The sequence below is a fragment of the Symphalangus syndactylus genome, chromosome 24 (genome assembly GCF_028878055.3).
Source record: "Symphalangus syndactylus isolate Jambi chromosome 24, NHGRI_mSymSyn1-v2.1_pri, whole genome shotgun sequence".
NCBI lineage: Eukaryota > Metazoa > Chordata > Mammalia > Primates > Hylobatidae > Symphalangus > Symphalangus syndactylus.
In genome coordinates this window covers 42,789,911-42,810,994 of record NC_072446.2, presented here as the reverse complement: position 1 = coordinate 42,810,994, position 21,084 = coordinate 42,789,911, and the positions used below count along the sequence as shown (strand labels likewise).

General features: G+C 39.6%; 1 protein-coding gene and 1 non-coding gene across 2 annotated transcripts in view; both read left to right on the top strand.

Annotated features, from left to right (window-relative positions):
• Positions 1-19,661, top strand: part of SIRPD (signal regulatory protein delta) — a 59,396-nt gene extending 39,735 nt beyond the window's left edge. Inside the window, exons 6-9 of the mRNA XM_063634160.1 lie at positions 3,063-3,143; positions 10,675-10,989; positions 16,486-16,566; positions 16,910-19,661. Of these exons, the coding sequence (XP_063490230.1) occupies positions 3,063-3,143; positions 10,675-10,989; positions 16,486-16,566; positions 16,910-16,944 (512 nt within the window). The 3' untranslated portion in view covers positions 16,945-19,661. The remainder of the gene's footprint in view (positions 1-3,062; positions 3,144-10,674; positions 10,990-16,485; positions 16,567-16,909) is intronic.
• LOC129474997 (U6 spliceosomal RNA) lies at positions 3,500-3,603 on the top strand. The gene has a single exon (XR_008654730.1). It is a non-coding gene; the product is annotated as a U6 spliceosomal RNA (small nuclear RNA).
• Positions 19,662-21,084: the final 1,423 nt, after the last annotated feature.

Sequence of the window (21,084 nt, the reverse complement as noted above, 5' to 3'; positions counted from 1 at the left end):
CAAAAAACCCTTCAAAAAATTAATGAATCCAGGAGCTGGTTTTTTGAAAAGATCAACAAAATTGATAGACTGCTAGCAAGACTAATAAAGAAGAAAAGAGAGAAGAATCAAATAGATGCAATAAAAAATGAAAAAGGGGACATCACCACCGATCCCACAGAAATACAATCTACCATCAGAGAATACTACAAACACCTCTATGCAAATAAACTAGAAAATCTAGAAGAAATAGATAAATTCCTTGACAAATACACCCTCCCAAGACTAAACCAGGAAGAAGTTGAATCTCTGAATAGACCAATAACAGGTTCTGAAATTGTGGCAATAATCAATAGCTTACCAACCAAAAAGAGCCCAGGACCTGATGGATTCACAGCCGAATTCTACCAGAGGTACAAGGAGGAACTGGTACCATTCATTCTGAAACTATTCCAGTCGATAGAAAAAGAGGGAATCCTCCCTAACACATTTTAAGAAGCGAGCATCATCCTGATACCAAAGCCTGGCAGAGACATAACCAAAAAAGAGAAGTTCAGACCAATATCCTTGATGAACATTGATGCAAAAATCCTCAATAAAATACTGGCAAACCGAATCCAGCAGCACATCAAAAAGCTTACCCACCATAATCAAGTGGGCTTCATCCCTGGGATGCAAGGCTGGTTCAATATACACAAATTAATAAATGTAATCCAGCATATAAACAGAACCAAAGACAAAAACCACATGATTATCTCAATAGATGCACAAAAGACCTTTGACAAAATTCAACAACCCTTCATGCTAAAAACTCTCAATAAATTAGGTATTGATGGAACGTATCTCAAAATAATAAGAGCTATCTATGACAAACCCACAGCCAATATCATACTGAATGGGCAAAAACTGGAAGCATTCCCTCTGAAAACTGGCACAAGACAGGGATGCCCTCTCTCACTGCTCCTATTCAACATAGTGCTGGAAGTTCTGGCCAGAGCAATCAGGCAGGAGAAGGAAATAAAGGGTATTCAATTAGGAAAAGAGGAAGTCAAATTGTCCCTGTTTGCAGATGACATGATTGTATATCTAGAAAACCCCATTGTCTCAGCCCAAAATCTCCTTAAGCTGATAAGCAACTTCAGCAAAGTCTCAGGATACAAAATCAATGTACAAAAATCACAAGCATTCTTGTACACCAATCACAGACAAACAGAGAGCCAAATCATGAGTGAACTCCCATTCACAATTGCTTCAAAGAGAATAAAATACCTAGGAATCCAACTTACAAGGGATGTGAAGGACCGGACCTCTTCAAGGAGAACTACAAACCACTGCTCAATGAAATCAAAGAGGATACAAACAAATGGAAGAACATTCCATGCTCATGGGTTGGAAGAATCAATATCGTGAAAATGGCCATACTGCCCAAGGTAATTTATAGATTCAATGCCATCCCCATCAAGCTACCAATGACTTTCTTCACAGAATTCGAAAAAACTACTTTAAAGTTCATATGGAACCAAAAAAGAGCCCGCATCACCAAGTCAATCCTAAGCCAAAAGAACAAAGCTGGAGGCATCACGCTACCTGACTTCAAACTATACTACAAGGCTACAGTAACCAAAACAGCATGGTACTGGTACCACAACAGAGACATAGATCAATGGAACAGAACAGAGCCCTCAGAAATGATGCCGCATATCTACAACTATCTGATCTTTGACAAACCTGACAAAAACAAGAAATGGGGAAAGGATTCCCTATTTAATAAATGGTGCTAGGAAAACTGGCTAGCCATATGTAGAAAGCTAAAACTGGATCCCTTCCTTACACCTTATACAAAAATTAATTCAAGATGGATTAAAGACTTAAATGTTAGACCTAAAACCATTAAAATCCTACAAGAAAACCTAGGCAATACCATTCAGGACATAGGCATGGGCAAGGACTTCATGTCTAAAACACCAAAAGCAATGGCAACAAAAGCCAAAATCGACAAATGGGATCTAATTAAACTAAAGAGCTTCTGCACAGCAAAAGAAACTACCATCAGAGTGAACAGGCAACCTACAGAATGGGAGAAAATTTTTGCAACCTACTCATCTGACAAAGGGCTAATATCCAGAATCTACAATGAACTCAAACAAATTTACATGAAAAAAACAAACAACCCCATCAAAAAGTGGGCAAAGGACATGAACAGACACTTCTCAAAAGAAGACATTTATGCAGCCAAAAAACACATGAAGAAATGCTCATCATCACCGGCCATCAGAGAAATGCAAATCAAAACCACAGTGAGATACCATCTCACACCAGTTAGAATGGCCATCATTAAAAAATCAGGAAACAACAGGTGCTGGAGAGGATGTGGAGAAATAGAAACACTTTTACACTGTTGGTGGGACTGTAAACTAGTTCAACCATTGTGGAAGTCAGTGTGGCAATTCCTCAGGGATCTAGAACTAGAAATACCATTTGACCCAGCCATCCCATTACTGGGTATATACCCAAAGGACTATAAATCATGCCGCTATAAAGACACATGCACACGTATGTTTATTGCGGCACTATTCACAATAGCAAAGAGTTGGAACCAACCCAAATGTCCAACAACGATAGACTGGATTAAGAAAATGTGGCACATATACACCATGGACTACTATGCAGCCATAAAAAATGATGATTTCGTGTCCTTTGTAGGGACATGGATGAAACTGGAAAACATCATTCTCAGTAAACTATCGCTAGGACAAAAAACCAAACACCGCATGTTCTCACTCATAGGTGGGAATTGAACAATGAGAACTCATGGACACAGGAAGGGGAACATCACGCTCCGGGGACTGTTGTGGGGTGGGGGGAGGGGGGAGGGACAGCATTAGGAGATATACCTAATGCTAAACGACAAGTTAATGGGTGCAGCAAAACAACATGGCACATGGATACATATGTAACAAACCTGCACATTGTGCACATGTACCCTAAAACCTAAAGTATAATGATAAAAAAAAAATAAATAAATAAATAAATAAAAGACTGTGGGGATACATCTTTAAAGCTTTTTTTTTTTTTTTTTTGAGATGGAGTTTCACCCTCATCACCCAGACTGGAGTGCAATGGCATGATCTCAGCTCACTGCAACCTCTGCCTCCCAGATTCAGGTGATTCCCCTGCCTCACCCTCAAGAGTAGCTGGGATTACAGGCACCTGCCACCACGCTTGGCTAATTTTCGTAGTCTTAGTAGAGACGGGGTTTCACCATGTTGGCCAAGCTGGTCTCGAACTCCTGACCTCAGGTGATCCACCCCTTTCAGCCTCCCAAAATGCTGGGATTACAGACGTGCCCCACCGTGCCTGGCTATTTAAAGCATTTTTAAAAAGAAAATAATAATTAAAAAGTCATTCTAGAATTTTTACCTAACAAAAACGTCTTTTAAAATAAATAAATAAAATTAAGCATTTAATTTATTTATCTATTTTTTGAGCCAGTCTTGCTCTGTCACCAGGCTGGAGTTAAGTACTCACTTTGGCAGCACAGATACTAAGAGTGGAATGATACAGAGATTAATATGGCCTGTGTACACAGATGGAATGCAAATTTGTGATGCATTCCATATATTTTCTCAGTTTTGCTAGATGGAAAGCATTCTAGAGACGTATAGTGGTGATGGTTGCACAGCAATGTGAATGTACTCAATGTCATTGAACTGTACACTAATAAATGGTTAAGATGGCAGATCTTATGTGTATTTTACCGCAATTTTTGAAGTGAAGAATAAAGACTTTATCAGTCATACAAAAGCTGAAAGAATTCATCATCAACAGATCTGCACTATAAGAAATGTTAAAAAGATGTCCTTCCAACAGTAGTAAAATGATAACAGATGGAAACCTGGATATATACAAAGAAATTAAAAGCAAGAGAAATAGTAAAAATGTGGGAAAATATTTTAAAAGTATATTTAAATGTACTTAAAACATAGTCAACTGTTCAAAGCAAATACAATAATAATATATTTGACAGATTATAACATACATGGAAGTAAAATGTGTGAGAAAAATAGCACAAAGACCAGGAAGAGAGACATACAAATATATTACTGTAAGAATTTTATGCTATATGTGAAGTGATACCTTATCACTCATGGTAAATAATGATGAGTTAATAATGTACGCCAGAAATCCCAAAACAACCAGCAAAATAACACAACAAAGAGTAATGGCTAATAAACTGACAAAAGAGATAAATCAGAATCATAAAAATCAATCCAAAAGAAGACAGAAAATGAGGTACACTGGAAAAGAGATAAGGCTAGTAAGTAGCAAGATCATAGATTTAGACCTAGTCATATAAACAATCATATTAAATGTAAATGGTTTAAACACCCTAATTAAAATAAAGTGATTTTCACATTAGATTTTTTAAAGTAAGATCCACTATTTGCTGCCTGCGGAGAATCGATTCTCTTCAAAAATAAAGGCAAAAATAGATTAAAAATAAAAGGACAGAAAAATATATACATTAACAATAATTTTTTAAATATGGAATGCCTACATTAATATCAAAGTATATTTAGAACAAAGAAATTATGAGAATATAGAATATCATTTATAATAAACTGATCAATTGATCAATAAAATATACCAATTCTAAATGCTGATGCATATAATAATAGAGTTTCAAAATACATAAAACAAAACTCATAGAATTGCAAGAATATATAGAAAAAATCTATAATTATAGTCAGATTTCAACACCTCTCTTTCAATAATTGGTAAAACAAGGAGGCAGAAAATCAGTAAAGATGTAGAAGACTTGAACAGCACTATAAGCCAACTTGAGCTAACTGATATTTATAGAATGCTCCATCCCAAAACAAGAGAATACACATTCTTTTTAACTACAAAAGAAACATTTACCAACATAGATCGTATTCTCAGCTGTAAATAAGTCTCAGTAAGTTTTAAATAAACCAAGTCACGCAAAGTGTGTTTTCTGACCACAATGGAATTAAATTTATTTATTTTTAATTTTTATTTAATTTAACCCTCAGTAGTCATAGAAATTAAATTTAAAAAGCAAACATCTCTAGAAAATCTCCAAACATTTTAAAACTAAATATACTAATGAATAATACATTATTGGAAAAGAAATCAGAAGAAGAATTAGAAAGTATTTTATGTATGTATGTATGTATGTATGTATGTATGTATGTATGTATGTATTTAGTTATTTGAGACAGGGTCTCACTCTGTCCCACAGGCTGGAGTGCAGTGGCACAATCACGGCTCACTGTAGTCAACCTCCCAGGCTCAGGTGATCCTCCCACCTAAGCCTCCCAAGTAGCTGGGACTACAGGCGCACTCCACCCTGCCCAGCTAATTTTTGTATTTTTTTGTAGAGACGGTTTTGCTGTGTTGCCCAGGTTGATTTCAAACTCCTGAGCTCAAGTGATCTGCCTGCCTCAGCCTCCCAAAATGCTGGGATTACAGGCATGAGCCACCACTCCTGGCCTAGAAAATATTTTTAACTGAATGAAAATGAAAGCATAGCATACCAAATTTGTGGCATGCAGCCAAAAGAGTACTAAGCAGGAAATTCATAGCACTAAATCCCTATATTAGGACAGAAGAAAGGTTTTTTTCAGAGACCTCAAAAAGTAGGAAAAAATGAAGAAAGGAAATAATAAGGAACAGAGCAGAAATCAGAAATATAAAATGAAAAACTATAGAAAAAATAATAAGAGCAAAAGCTGGTTCCTTGAGAAAATTCATAAAATTAATAAACCCATATCCACACAGTTAATCAGGAAAAAAGAAAAAAGATACAAATTACCAATATCAATAACGAGAGAGGTGACACTACTGCAGACTCCACAGATATTAAAAAGATTATAATGGAACTTTATGAAAAACTTTATACCAATAAACTTAACAACTTAGATGAAATGGACAAATTCTCTGAAAGACATAGACTGCTAAAGCTCACTCAAGAAGAAATAAATAGCCTAATTATCTCTATATCTATTAAAGAAATTAAATTTGTAGTTTAAAAAGCCTCTGACAAAGAATAATTCAGACTCAGATGACTTCACTGAGGAATTCTATCAAACAATTGAGGAAGAAGTACTAAGAATTTTACTCAAATTATTTCAGAAAATTAAAGAGGAAGTGAGGCTTCCCATTCTATGAGGCCAGCATTAGAGATAAAGAATCATAGAAAAGCAAAACTATAGATCAATATCCCTCATGAACAGAAAATTATTATAGAGCTACAGTAATCATACAGTGTGGTATTGGCATCAAGATAGACGAGTGGATCAATGGAACAGAATAGATCAATGGACTAGAAATAGACTCATACATATGGTCAATTGATTGCTTAAAAGAAGTATGGAGGCAAGTCAGTGGAAAAAGAAGAGACTTTTCAACTGTGGTGTTGGATCATTTGAAGAGTTAATAGACCAATGGAACAGCACAGAAAAATCCAGAAGTGTATCTATCTACTTCCTCCCACTATACACCAAAATAAATTCCAAGTGGATCAGAGATTTAAATGCAAGAAATGAAACTATTTAAGTACTAGAAGAAAACATATATATATATTCTTTTATAACCTACAAATGGAGAAAACCTTCCCAACTGTAACTCAAAATGCAGAAAGATAAAAAAATTATAATTTTGATCACATTGTACAAAAAGAAACTTGTGTATGGGTGTGTGTGTACTATTTTGCAATTTACATCAAAATGTAAATATATGTAAAATACGTATTTTATTTATACATATAAAATATGTATATGTAAAATACGTATTTTACATATATTTACATCAAAATGTAAATATATGTAAAAATAGACAAAAAATAATCCCTAATATAGCGAAAGCTTCTAAAATTTTAGAAGACAGTCAACTTTTTAGAATTATGGGCAATAAATGGGGAAAGGCAAGTTATAGAAAATGAAATACAAATGTTTCAAACATATAAAAATATGCTCAACCACCCTTGTATAGGAAGAAATGCAAATTTAAAACTACACTGAGACACGGTTTCTCACCTATCTGCTTGACCAAAAATCCAAAAGTTCAACAGCACATTCTGTTGTGGAAGCTAAGGCAAAACAAGTACTCCATATTTTGCTGTTAGGAATGCAAAATCATATAACTCATAAAGAGGTGAACTTGGCAATATCTAGCAAAATTACCTCGTGACCCAACAATTCAACTTCTAGAAATGTATCCCAAAGATCTACTAACACAAGTGCAGGATGACTTATCCTTAGGCTCTTCATCACAGCACTATTTGTAAGAGCAAAAGCTGAGCTGCCTACTAAATTATGGTACAGCCGCACATTGGTATTATGTGACTTTAAAAGGGCATAAGGAGGAACTCAGCACACCACTTCAGAGTGACCCACAGCATATCATTAAACAGGAAAATATATAGAAGAGTGTGTGGAGCACACTACCTTTTATGTTTACAAGAGTGAGAAATACAAGCATATGCATATTGTCTCGTGTGTGTGTGTGTGTGTGTGTGTGTGTGTGTGTGTGTGTGTGTGTGTGTTTTGAGACGGAGTCTAGCTCAGTCGCCCAGGCTGGAGTGCAGTGGCGCGATCCAGGCTCACTGCAAGCTCCGCCTCCTGGGTTCACGCCATTCTCCTGCCTCAGCCTCCCGAGTAGCTGGGACTACAGGTGCCCTCCACCACGTCTGGCTAATATTTTGTATTTTCAGTAGAGACGGGGTTTCACCATGTTAGCCAGGATGGTCTCAATCTCCTGACCTCATGATCCACCCGCCTCGGCCTCCCAAAGTGCTGAGATTACAGGCGTGAGCCACCGCACCCGGCCTTGTTTCTTGTTTTTTTAGAAAAAGAGGAATAAAGTAAAATCATAATTTGAAAATTTACATGTAAAGGAGAAAGGGAACAGAATGGAAGAGACAAAGGGGAAGCCAGACTTCTCTGAATGTGCTGTGACTTACGTTTTGACTTTGTAAGCACATGAATTTTTAAATAATTAATAAACAAATTCCAAAATGAAAAAAATCCTAAAAATCTAAATTACTAAATCTAAAGTAAAACTAATTAATCTAACTATATATTGATGGCTTAACTAGACAAAGACTAATTATTTCGAGGGACTTTAAAACACAGAGATAGTTTCAGTGAGAAGCCAACCATAAGAGACAAGGATTTGAGTGCAATTAACACCAGTAGCGAGTGGTGAAGCCAGTCAGTAAAGGGCGTGTTATCAAGCCCACTACCACTGTGAGTGACTGCAGCTGAATGCATTTGGGAAACTGGGAAATAGTACAGGATGTGGGCAATTTATCAGAGTCAACGACCTGGTTTTTTCAGCAAATAAAGTGGAACTCCTTTAGATTAATAGAGGTTTAAAAGACATCAACAAAATGTAACATATGGCTTTAATTTGCATCCTCATTCAAACGGACCAACTGTAAAGTTATATTTATGAGACAAGCAGAAAAACTTGACTGTTGACAAATGTTAGATGATATTAAGGAATTACTATTAAATTTTAAGTATAATAATGGCATTTTATTGTTTAAAAAAAATTCTTAACTCTTCTACATGCTGAAGTAGTTAAGAATGAAATAATATCATGTCTGGTATTTACCTTAAAACAGTCCAGTGTCTGGTTTATTTCGCTTAGCATGATGCTCACTAGGTTCATCCATGTTGTCACAAATGGCAAGATCTCCTTATTTTTAAGGCTGAATAATATTCCATTGTATACATATGCCACAATTTCTTTATTCGTTCATACATTGACAAACATTTATGTTGTTTCCATATCTTAAGCTATTGTGAGTAATGCTGCAATAAACATGGGCGTGCAGATACATTTACAAGGTGGTGAATTCATTTTCTTTGGGTATATACCTGAAAAAAACCTTGCTGGGTTATATGGTAGTTTTATTTTTAATTTCTCTCACTTATATGTAAAATATAAAAATCAAAACAACTTGAATATATAGAAACAGAGTAGAACAATGGTTACCAGGGATGGGAAGTTGAAAAAATGGGGAGATAGATGGAAGTCCACGAGTAAAAAATTTGTTATATAGGATGAATAAGCCCAGAGATCTAATGTACAGCATGAGGACTATAGTTAATAGTATTGTACTGTATACAAGAAATTTGCTAAGAGGGAGGATTTTAGATACTTTTACCACACACACGAAACTGGTAACTATGTGAGATACTGGATATACTAATTTGCTTGACTGTAATAATCATTTCACTAAATATATGTATAGCTACACATCATGTCGTACACTTTAAATATATACAATAAAAAATACTAACCCAGCAGTTGATGGGAGAAGTGTAGACGAAACAGGATCAGCCATTTGTCGATAGCTGTTAAAATGCCATCGTGAATACTTTCTCTCTGTTTTTATGTATGTTTACTAATTTATTATAATAATTTATCATAATAATTTATCATAATAATTTATCATAATAAAAAGATTTTTTAATTCAAGCCTATACGATCCCCTGAAAAATCTTTGTGCACTCCTGAATATACTGAAGTTCAGTGCAGTACTTAGTACTGTTTCAAACATGAAGGAAATCTGGCAGAAAGCTTGGGGATGAGTTTGTCATAAGTTCATAGAAAATGAAGCAAATGAAAATAATGACACCATTAAAAGAACAGCATGATGACAGTCAATAATAATTTAATTGTACATTTTAAAATAGCTAAAAGAGTATAATTGGATTATTTGTAACACAAAGGATAAATGCTGGAGGGGTTGGATACCCCATTTTCCATGATGTGATTGTTACACATTGCATGCCTGTATCAAAACATCTCATGTACCCAGTAAATATATACACCTACTACATACTTTCAAAAATTAAAAATTAAAAAATATATATTAAAAAACCTCTGCAGAAAACAAAAAGCTGTACAAGACAGGAAATATAATTATAATATATTAAATGGCCCAATTATGAACAATGCTCGTTTGGTCATAATAATATAAATGCTGAATACTGATAAAACAAAAAATTATGATGTGTCTTTAATAGGAGGATGTGAGGAGGAGAAATGTGGATGGTGGGCAGAAGGAGTGGTAAGAGAGCTAGAGCATCATCTTCCATAGCAGTAGGTAGATCCATAATATATAAAACTGAAAAAAATGAGAAAATTTGAAAATAACAGTTTAAGTATGTTAGTATCAACATAGAAACGCAGAGAGATATGCCCAAAGAATCCACTAAAATAGTTAAAAGTTCTTGGTCTATAATATTTGCAAGGAGAGGAAACCAGGGGTCTGCTGTTTTTCCGGGATATACCTTATGTGACTTTTTAAGCAATGTACTTTGGGAAGAAGATAGGGAGGATAAGAGGGGACAGGAGGAAGGTGAACAAGATAATAACATGGTCAGATCTCCATTTTAGCAAGATCACTACGGTCTGATTTCCAAGTGTAGGCTGGGAGAGCTCAGAGGTAAAGTCAGTGAGGTCAGTTGATTGGCCGTTATAACAAGAAGGGTAATGATAAAGTTTATGAAGAGGAGAAAACCGGAGATGAGAGACTGGGGCAGGAAGTCAAGCAGAGTGAACCATGAGGGTGATTATTGTGCTAGAGAGTAACTCTCCCTCTTCATTTCTCTCTCTTCTCTCTCCTTCTTCTCTTCACCCTTGCTCTGATCAAAGCTAAGCTCTCTCTTCCAAAGATTTCTGGCCCCTCCAACAGGGCTAGCCCAGGCCAACTAGTGAATCTCACCCGCACCTCAACTGGCTTCTTTGCCGAAAACATATATGTGAAATGGCTCAAAAATGGCATGGAGCTTCCAGCCTTTCAGACCCAGGTCTTCCCGCCTGCAGATGCTTCCTCCTACACCGTCATCAGCACTGCTACAGTGACCCTTGGCTTCTTCTCACTTCACTCCCAGGTCACCTGCCAAGTGGCTCACAGTGAATTGCAGAGCCCCCTCAGAGGGCATGTGAACGTCTCTCAATTTCTCAAAGGTAAGCCCCCCACACAAACAGGGCCAACCTTTTGTGACCACTGTAGGCTCCCTGCTTGAAGCATGTCACCTGCATCCTCCCATTCATTCCTCAAAAAACCCACAGTGAGGTGGTGATGAGGTTCCTTGTTTTATATGACCATCCTCCTACATAGTGACATGATCAGGTTCTTCTCTTTTGGAGCTCCCTTCTTGCCAGCTTCTTTGGGAGGTGGAACTTTATTCACTCATTCGACAGGTTTTTGTTGAGCATCTGCTATGTGGTGGCATTATTCTAAGTGCTGGGGATTCCATGGTAAACCGAGCAGACCTGGTTCTGCCTTGCTGAGTTTACAGTCATGTGAACCCGATCAACCAAGACACAAACAACTGTATGGTTATGATTCACCACATTTGCTATGAAGAGAAAGAACAGATTGCTGAAATATATGAAAAGGAGAGAAATTGAGTTTACTCAGGAAATGCCTTTTTGAAGAAGTGATGTTTGAGCCAAGACATGAAGAAAGAAAAGGAGTCAGCCAAGCAAAGTGCAGAGTGTTCCAGGCACAGAGTATGCAAAGGCCCTGTGATGCAGCGGGGAGCAAGACATGTCTGAGGAGCAGAGATGAAGCCAGTGTGGCTGAGGCTTAGTGAGAGGATGAGTGCATGGAAAAGGAAGAGGCTGGCAAGAGAGGGACCTGACCACCTAGGGCTTCACATCAAGGAACTTTCTCCCACTTGAACTGTCCATGGAACTCCTAACACCATTGTTCAAACCACCATGCCACCACTGCTTTGCCACCAGTCGCCACCTTTGAAACACGCTTCCTAAACTCACCCTGGCATCAGGAGAACCAGCAAGGCAAGCTACACACGTGCCCTTTCTGGCTCTTACTTCGTAAGGACAAAGTCCATTGTTCATTTCCCCAGAGCAAGCCCAGGCTGTTGTGTTGAATCAAACTTTGCAGAAATATAGAAAGAAAGGCAAAGGAAATTATCCTCACTACTTTTCAAGTCCACCTGCCTTTGCCTTCACAGGGGATTTCCCCTGGGGCCTGTACTGTCCTTTGCCCTCCACCAACCTCAGCATAGTGTAGTCTCAGTTACCTCCTGCAGATGGGTGAAGTTCCTTCCAGGGGTCCAGAACTCCATCTTTCCTTCTCTCCAGCTCCAGCCAGAGAAAACCAAGGAGACCCATTAATAGCACCGTAGTCTCCACAGCAACCCCATAAGGGAGATAATTTATGGTATCATTGTCAAGAATTTAGCTCCTCATTACTCAAATACCTCCATCCCAAAATAGAAGTCTGTCTTGCTTAACCAAAAGATACCACAAGAGGGCTCCAGCCTGGAAAGTGAATTCTATCCTCCACATCAATCATTCCAAAGAAACTAGAGACAGCTCTGTGTCCTTGCTTCATTCAGATGAGGAAACTGAGGCCCAGAAAAGTGAAGTGACTTGCCCAAGGTCACAAGATTCTTCAATAAGCATGCTGGAATTAGAATCCAGTGTTACACCTCTTCAGACAACTACCTCTGATCTGCCTCCTGTAAGAACCACCTATGCAGATACCAGAGAAAGGCAATACCCGCCCCCACCTTCCCCAAGAGTGGTGGTTCAGTCATAGTCAGCCCAGAGATGGGCGTTGTGCTGCTCCCCCAACCCTCTCAGAACCTGTTGCTCCTTCTGTCTTACCCATATAAGTGAAGACGCTCCCCATCAACCAAGTCATCTAAGCCAGAAACCTGTTCTCACCAAATCTATCACCAAGTTCTATCAGACTTCACCCCCAAATATCTTCTGAACTCATACATTTCTTCCCACTGCCACTACTTAAGTTAATACTTAAGTTCAAGCCAACATCCATCTCTTACCTGAGCAATTGGAAGAGCCTCCTAATTAATCACTAATATCCACCATTGCTCTCTATGGTCCATCCCCAAAACTCCCAGCAGCCAAGGGGATTTTATAAAGGAAACCAGATCATGTCTCTCCTTTGCTTAAAACCCTACAGTAGCTCATCACTTCTCTTAGGGAAAAAAAAATTATTACTGGGATGTTCAACTGTGATATTCAAGCATTTTTGTGTATATTTCCCTAAAATAATTGTGAAGAACTATGTAGTCTATCATAAATTTTAAAGTTGACTCTAAAAGTTTTCATTATAAGCTTAAATAGTTGCACAGAACATAACTCCTGGAGTATTACAAATGTTGCAGCACTCCAAAAAATATTCAGTGAAAAAATAACATCATCATAATTTAATTTCCACCATCATCCATTTAAACATACATAAAGAAGCTCTTCTTTAATAATCAGGCATTTTATATCATTCCTTTTACTTCCTAAAGTTGTATTTCCATTCTAACTCCCATGAAGAATTTTACCTTACTGTAACATATTTTATATTGGAAAATCTTTTACTCACTATAAAATCATACAGATACATATCACAGAGAACTATGAGAACACAGAACTCAAGCAAAACTACATCTATAAATTGAAATTCAAAATAAAATTTTTAAGACCATAAGGCTCTCAGTGTCAAAAAACATTCTTTTGGATTGAATTACACAATTGATCCAAACAATCTAAATATATAAAAATTTTTGATAAGTAATTATTAAAATAGCCATTAACATGGTATTGGAAATGCGGTTCGGCGAGGTAGATGAGGGAGTTGATGTTGCTTTGGTTAAAGCAGGCTTCCTGGCCAGCAGTATTTGAAATGTCCTTTTATTTTGCATCCCAAAGTCTTTACATCAAGGACAATGCTCCATAGCTAGATTCAGGAAGTGTGGGAGGAAGGCGTTTCTTTTGTGATATGGGAGAAGGAAAATTGAGAAACCAGAGATAAGAAAAGAAAATGACCCTGATGCTTATTCTCAGGCAGATCAATCTAAGTAAACAGTCTTATGAGGGTTCGGGATCTGGAAATTAATTGTATTAAAATAGTGTTTGTATGCCTTAGAATGTCTTTAAGTGCCCCCAGGGCACCTATAAGTGTAGCCAGCCTCCAGATTGGCTATGAATTCAGCCTCAGTCACCCATCCTCTCTCTCATTCACTTTGATCTTCTTTCTAAAGTCCATGGAAACTCAGGGCCTCTGCCTAGGTCCATCTGTGTGCTGAGATGCCATTCCCACCCCCACCCTCTCCAAGCACCCCCTTCCTCCTGCCATACAAACCCTTTTGCCTAATGTTTCACAATTATTAGGGATATATAAGAAATTATCCCCAAATTTATTCCAGTATTCCAAATTTACTCCATATTCCCTTAAATGACTATGCTCTTAGATGCTGTGGGTTAGGAATTCCATCAGGGCTGGGCAAGGACAGCTTGCTCTGTTCCATGATGGTTGAGCCTCAGCTGGACAATTCAGAGGCTGGAATCACCTGAAGGCTCCTTCACTAACATGCCCGGCCATTGGTGCTGGCTGTTGGCTTGGGTCCTTGGATCTTCTTGGCATGAGCTTTTCCTTATTATCTTTCTATTGCCAGAAAAAGAGTCCCTATTCAGGCCCCAAGAGGGGGTTGTTGGATCTGATACAGGAAGGAGTTAAAGGCGAGTCACAGAGTACAGTGAGAAGAGATAGTTTATTGAAAGCTACTCACTTACAGGGTGGGGTGTCCTCAGAAAGCAAGCAGAGGAAAGCCTCTTCTTTAAGTTTTTCTTATAAAGGTGTCTTGTCCGTGTAAAAGCTAAGCTAAGCTGTGTCTACGTGCACGTGAGTTGACAGCATGACAAAATTTATTATTCTATTGATTTAAAGAAAACTATCCTTGACATTCTAGAGTATGAGTACATCAAAGAATAACTATAATGATCTTGAAAACATATATTGTTATGGGTATTGGGGCATCCTGACTTTCCACCATTGTAGAAATGTGTCTTTGAAGGATTCTTTAGGCTTTTTCTTCAATTGTAAATATCTTATAACTGTGGGTCATGACCAGCAAGGAATGTGCCTTGTTAGTTCCAAGACAGAGTTGAACTTACAGTAGCATTAGTCTGGCTCTCCTAGGCTCCTGCTTCCCTGACATTTCCACATAGGCTAGTAATAGCTTGGTGGCTGTGTCCCAAAGGTGTGTCCCAAGAAAGAGCTAGGTAGAAGCCATACCAACTCTTATGACCCAGCCACAGAAGTCACACAGTGTTGTCCCTGCTACATCCTATTCATCAAAGCAGTCACAAAGTCCAGGGGAGCAGAAATAGACTCCTCCTCTAATGCAGAGTAGCAAAGTTCTGGAAGAGCATGTGGGGTAGGCTGCCATAATTTTTGGAAAATGCAATCTGCCACATAGAGTTAACTCTTATTCGTCTTTCATATTCCCACTCAAAGATTTCCGCACACAGGTTACTTCCTCTGGAGACCCTTTCCTAACCTGCCCTCCTGCAGACCAGGTCAATTACCCCTACTGTAGGCTCTTGGAACTCCTGTAGGAGTCATGTGACTGCTTTGTTTCCTTCCTGTCCTCCTCACCAGAGCAAGAGCTCCATAAGGCAAGGAACATGCCTGTCTTGGTCAATGCTGTATTCCAAGAACCCTGCACACTGCCTAGGAAGGTGTAGACACCCCTTGAGCATGCTTTGCATAAAGGAAGAAACTAACGAAGGCAGTGCTATTGTTTCAGTTGTGCCCACAATGAATATCTCAGCACACCATGTCCCAGGACTCCAGGCTGCCATTCTCACCTGCCATATGCAAATGTTTCACCCCAAAGGCACACAAATTGCCTGGCTAAAGAGAAATGAATACTTCAAGACCTGTGAGGCACTTGGCCCCACCAAGAACCCAGATGGCACATTCACCCAAGACAATCATATCCAGGTCAATACTTCAGAGTGGAAGGATAAAAAACAGTTCACCTGCCAAGTGTGGCAGAATAACTGGGCTCTGGTCCAGGCCAGCAGGCAGCTGAGCAGGCCCAAAGAAGAGCAAGTGAGTCTGGGAGAGTAGGACCGGAATAACCAAGCAGGTAAAGGCTCAGACCTAGAGACAGACAGGCCAGGTTCAAATGCAGGCTTTGCCGTTCTCACCATGTGTGACCTTGGAAAAGTCACTTTACCTCTTCCTGAATCATCTATAAAATGGGACAGCAATTATGGCATTTTAGAGCATTATGGCTCCAGTACCAAATTGCAGTAAGTGCTGCTTTCATCAGCTGAATCCTGACCACCCATTCATTTTACCAGATACTCCTTTGAATAACTAAGCTAATATGAAATATCTTTCCCCAGTTCCCACCCATCCTCCAAAAGCCATTCAGATTTAACAATTACTGAGTACATATTAGGTACTTTGTTTGGGTGCTCCCATTTGATACGAAAATGTTCTGAAATGCATGTTATAATCTCCACTTTACAGATGAAAGAAATTGAGGCTTATATAGGTGAGGTGACTCTCCCCAAGACCAGTGTATAGTCTTGGGACCTGAGTCAGGGGTGGGGCTGAGCCTGCTTGGGGGTCTAGAGGAAACAGGATCCAGCCTCATCCTGACATTGTTCTGTCACCAGGTACCCCTGTGTGCAACTCCCTCCTGCTCTTTTGCTGGAACTTTCTGCCATCTATGTCTTTAGGACGAGCCTTTCTTCCAGGTAAGGGGGGACCCCAGATGGGATTAGGCTCCCAAGGGTGGCACTCCAGCTGACAGGGGCACTGTGAGAAGAAGGCTGTGGGGCCCTCCCATTTCTCTTGTACCTTGAATGGTTGTTGACCCAGAGGGTCCCTGAGAATTGCACCGCTATCCCCTTGACCTTCCTGTTTCTCTCATTCAGCCTGAGGATGTACAAAAAGGCAGGTTCCCTGGTCAGGGCAGGAGAGGGGACACTTAGTGACAGAACAGAGAGAGCTGGTATGAAGACAACACCCTTGAGGTAGACTCTAAGGAGAGGTGTGAGAAAATCATGGGCTGTGCTTCAGCCCCTCCTTCCTCTACAGGTCACAGACAAAGGCAGTCCTCCACAGTGACGTAGGACCCTCAGTCCTTCCTGTCTTATTCAGGAGGACTGGCCTCAGAGGAGGACCTGCCGTGATGTCTGTAGCTGCTCCTCCAGCTTCTCTTGCCTCATCAGCCTTCTGAGACCTGAACAGCACTGGCCATCCCTCCCTGTCTCCTGCAGCTGCCAGAGGAAGGGAGCACCTAGACTGGAAAGGTCAACAGTGAGAGGCAGATTCTCATGCCCTACCCAGGAATGAATTTTCTGTGGAAACTCTGACCTCAGAGTCCATGACGCTGACCAGGAAACCCAGCAGAGGCAGGATAGGCTCCAACCCTGAGGAAAATAGATACCTGCATTTCTGATGGCTCCTTCCTGGCTCATCAAGGAAAGCCCATTGCTCTGCCATGAAACCTCTACAGCCCCATCACTAAAATTGAGTTAAATGAAACACTTATGGCCAATAAACATATGAAGAAATGGCCAACCTCATTAGTAATCAGGAAAAGCCATGGCAAAACCACACTGAGATGTCATTTTGTCCCTGTTCAAATAGCAAAAGTAAAGAAGCCACTGGATCTTTTTTGCATTGCTAGTGGGCACATAAATGGACACAGCTGTTTTGGGAAACAGATTGGAAAATTTTGTTGTGTTAAACACTCACATACCCTATAACCTGGCACTTCCACTCTCGGGTTATACCCAGAAGAAACTTGCACATGTGCACCAGGAGATATGTACAAATATGTACATGAAGACATTGTTTAAAATTAGCAAAACCTGAGAACAATCCAAATGCCCATCTACAGTACGATGTGTGATAAACTTAGTACAGTCACAGAATGGGATATTCTATAGAAAGCAAAATTAATTAACTACAGCCACACACACAGTAACATGGATAAATTTTAGCAATACAATATTGATGGGGGTAAATATGTCCCAGAGATTTCATGCAAAATGATAGTCTTTTAATAAAGCTGAAAACAGCTAACGTTAGTTTTTAGGAATACATAGAAATATAATGAAACCCATTTTTTTAAAAGGAACAATGAACACAGGATTACAAAGAGCAGCGACCTTGGATGTAGAGGGGCAGAAGGATGAGAATTTGGGGTACCTAAAGGTAGGTGGAAATTATCGTGAAGGTTCTAGCTTCCATGATGGATGGTGGCTTCACAAATGTTTATATTAAGATTTTTTTAAATGGACAGATTAACAATATAAAATTGATATAGGTATGCAGGTAGATAGATAGATGCATGGTTGATTGGAAGGGAGAGAGGGAGTGAGGGAGGATGGATGGATGGATGGATGGATGGATGGATGGACAGATGGATGGATAGGTGGATGGATGGGTAGACAGATGGGTGGACAAAAGACCAAAGGGCAGCTATATAGATGAAGGGGTAGGTAAACAAATTAATAAAAAGGGTCATGCATTGTCAATAATGATAGTATCATGCAGCATGAATTATGATAGGTACAATTCTGTGTACTTAAGATTCAAAGGAAAAAAATAAATGGAGGGACATTATCTAGAGAACCCCAAGTTCCCTTCCTATTGTGACATTCTACAGTTTCATATAAGGAAGAAAAACAGTTACTGGGTGCCACCATGGGCCTGGGACTTCATGTGCAGTTGCATCTCATTTCATCCCCATACCAGTCTTACAAGGTGGGCACCATGCTCCATTTTGCAGATGAGGGGACCTGCCCAATGTCACTTAGATAACAAGTGGTAGAACCAAGAAATCCAGATTCAAACCCATCTCTTGTCACTGCTTTCCAAGGAGCCACATTGCCCAGCATTCTAGACACAGATGAGTGATCTTCACCCATCCTCAATCTATTGCTTCCTGGCCTGTCAGGCCAACTGTTCTACAGTAAAGCCCACTTGATGCCTATGGGTGGTGAGGGGAAGGGAAGAACACATGTGTGCCCTTTCCCAGGTTTGAAATGTGGCCCTGGAGTAGATCAAGGGTTCATCATAAGCACCAAAATTGCCCTGTGAAGACTTGGGAAGATGATGTAGTCCAGAAAAGCCTTTTATAGAAAAGGCTAAGTATGCCCAGAGGAGAAAAACATCCTACTCTATTTTTATTATCTAGTTTTATTGTGACTTTGAACCTTTGTAGTCACAGAAACAGAGATATTCCCCCTCAGATATGCATCTCCTTTTCAAAATTTTCTACTCAAAATAGAGATGCTTCAGCTTCAATATTCCCATTCCTGGGCTCCAATGTTGAGGACCTTGAGGATGTCTTGGCCTTCTTCAATGATGAGGGTAACAAGAATTATAATTTACCTCCCCCTTGAAGCAGGGTCAGGACTAGGATAAGGCAAAGTTCCTAGGAAACAAAAAGTCAGACACTCATTCTGAGGCCTGAGCAAGGGCAGTGTCAGCATGTATAACACCTTGTGATATGGTTTGGCTGTATCCCCACCCAAATCTCATCTTGAATTCTAGTTGCCATAATCCCCATGTATCATGGGAGGGACCTGGTGGGAGGTGATTGAATTGAATCATGGTTGTGGTTACCTCCATGCTATTCTCATGATAGTGAGTGAGTTCTCACGAGATCTGATGGTTTTATAAGGGGTTTCCCCCATCTTCACTCTGCACTTCTCCTTGCTGCTGTCATGTGAAGAAGGACATGTTTGCTTTCTCTTCTGCCATGACTGTAAGTTTCCTGAGGCCTTCCCAGCCATACTGAACTGTAAGTCAATTAAACCTCTTTCCTTACAAATTACACAGTCTCAGGTTGTCTTTATTAGCAGCATAAGAATGGACTAATACATCTTGCCTCTACATTTTGTGCCCTAGGTGCCCTAAGTTTCCAAGTCTCATTAATCCTGCCCCCTCCTGTTCATCTGCATGGTCACCCAGACCCTTGTCAATACTTACCTGGGTCACTCCAACAGCCTCCTTCCAGGTCTTGCTCTGGAGCCTCCCATTCTTCCATTACATCAAAATGGCCTTTTAAAACATTTTCTTGGGATTTCAGTGACTCACACATGTTACCCCAACACTTTGGGGATCCAAGGCGGGAAGACCACTTGAGAACAACAATTCAAGACCTGGGTATATATTGCGTGGGCAACGTAATGAGACTTGGTCTCTACAAAAAAAAAAAAAAAAAAAAATTAAAATTAGCTGGGTGTGGTAACACACACCTGTTAAGTACTCAGGAGGCTGAAGTGTGAGAATCGCTTGAGCCCAAGAGGAAGAGGCTACAGTGAGCTGTGATGGCGCCATTGTACTCCAGCCTGGGGGACAGAGCAAGACCCTGTCTCAAAGATGTGTGTGTGTATGTGTGTGTGTGTGTGATATATATCTATAACATTTTCCCAAAAACTTTAGCTAGTTCCTCATTTCCCAAATCATACTTCAAAAAGGACGCAGAGGATGTCCCCAAATCATACTTCAAGAAGGACATAGAGGATGTCCCAGGTGTTGCATACCTTGAAGCCAGGGGAAAAATGAAGCTGCCAGAAAAGTCACAGCTTGAACATAAATATTGCCTATCCTTTTAAGGAAACCACCCACATCCTAAGCAAGCCCAGTCCAGAGTTTCCAGATGAATATTTGTTCATTGCAAAGAAGTCCATGCCTTTGTTTATTCCACACATATTCCTGAGCGCACACTATATTTCAAGCACTGTGTGGACGCTGAGCAAACATTAGTAAGCATTAGTAAAAGTGGTCCTCACCCTTGTGGTGAGGGTACAGTCTGATGAGGACAGATAGAAAGGAAAGAAAGGTGGAGGTGATACAGGGGAGGGAGGGAGGGAGGAAGGAAGAAAGAATTTCAAATGTGATGAGTGCTCTGAAGAAAATAAAAGAGTGCACAAAATAATGGGGATTGCTATGATAGAGATCTTCACAGAGTTAATAATTAAGTGCTGCTATCTAGACAGAATGATAAGCTAGTAGCCTTTCTGAAATGGGAACATTTGAGCTGATATCTGGAAGTTTCAAAGAGCCTGGAGAATACCCTCCTGCTCAAGGGAAGCTATTATGCCAAACTTTAAGGTATCAAGGAGCATGGAATGTTCAGGAAGTGGTAGGGAACCAGTGGGGCTGCAGAGTGTGAGCAATGGGACATGGGACAATGCTGGAGGTATGGGCAGGAAACAGATTACACAGGGATACTGGTCACAGTGGAGACTTTG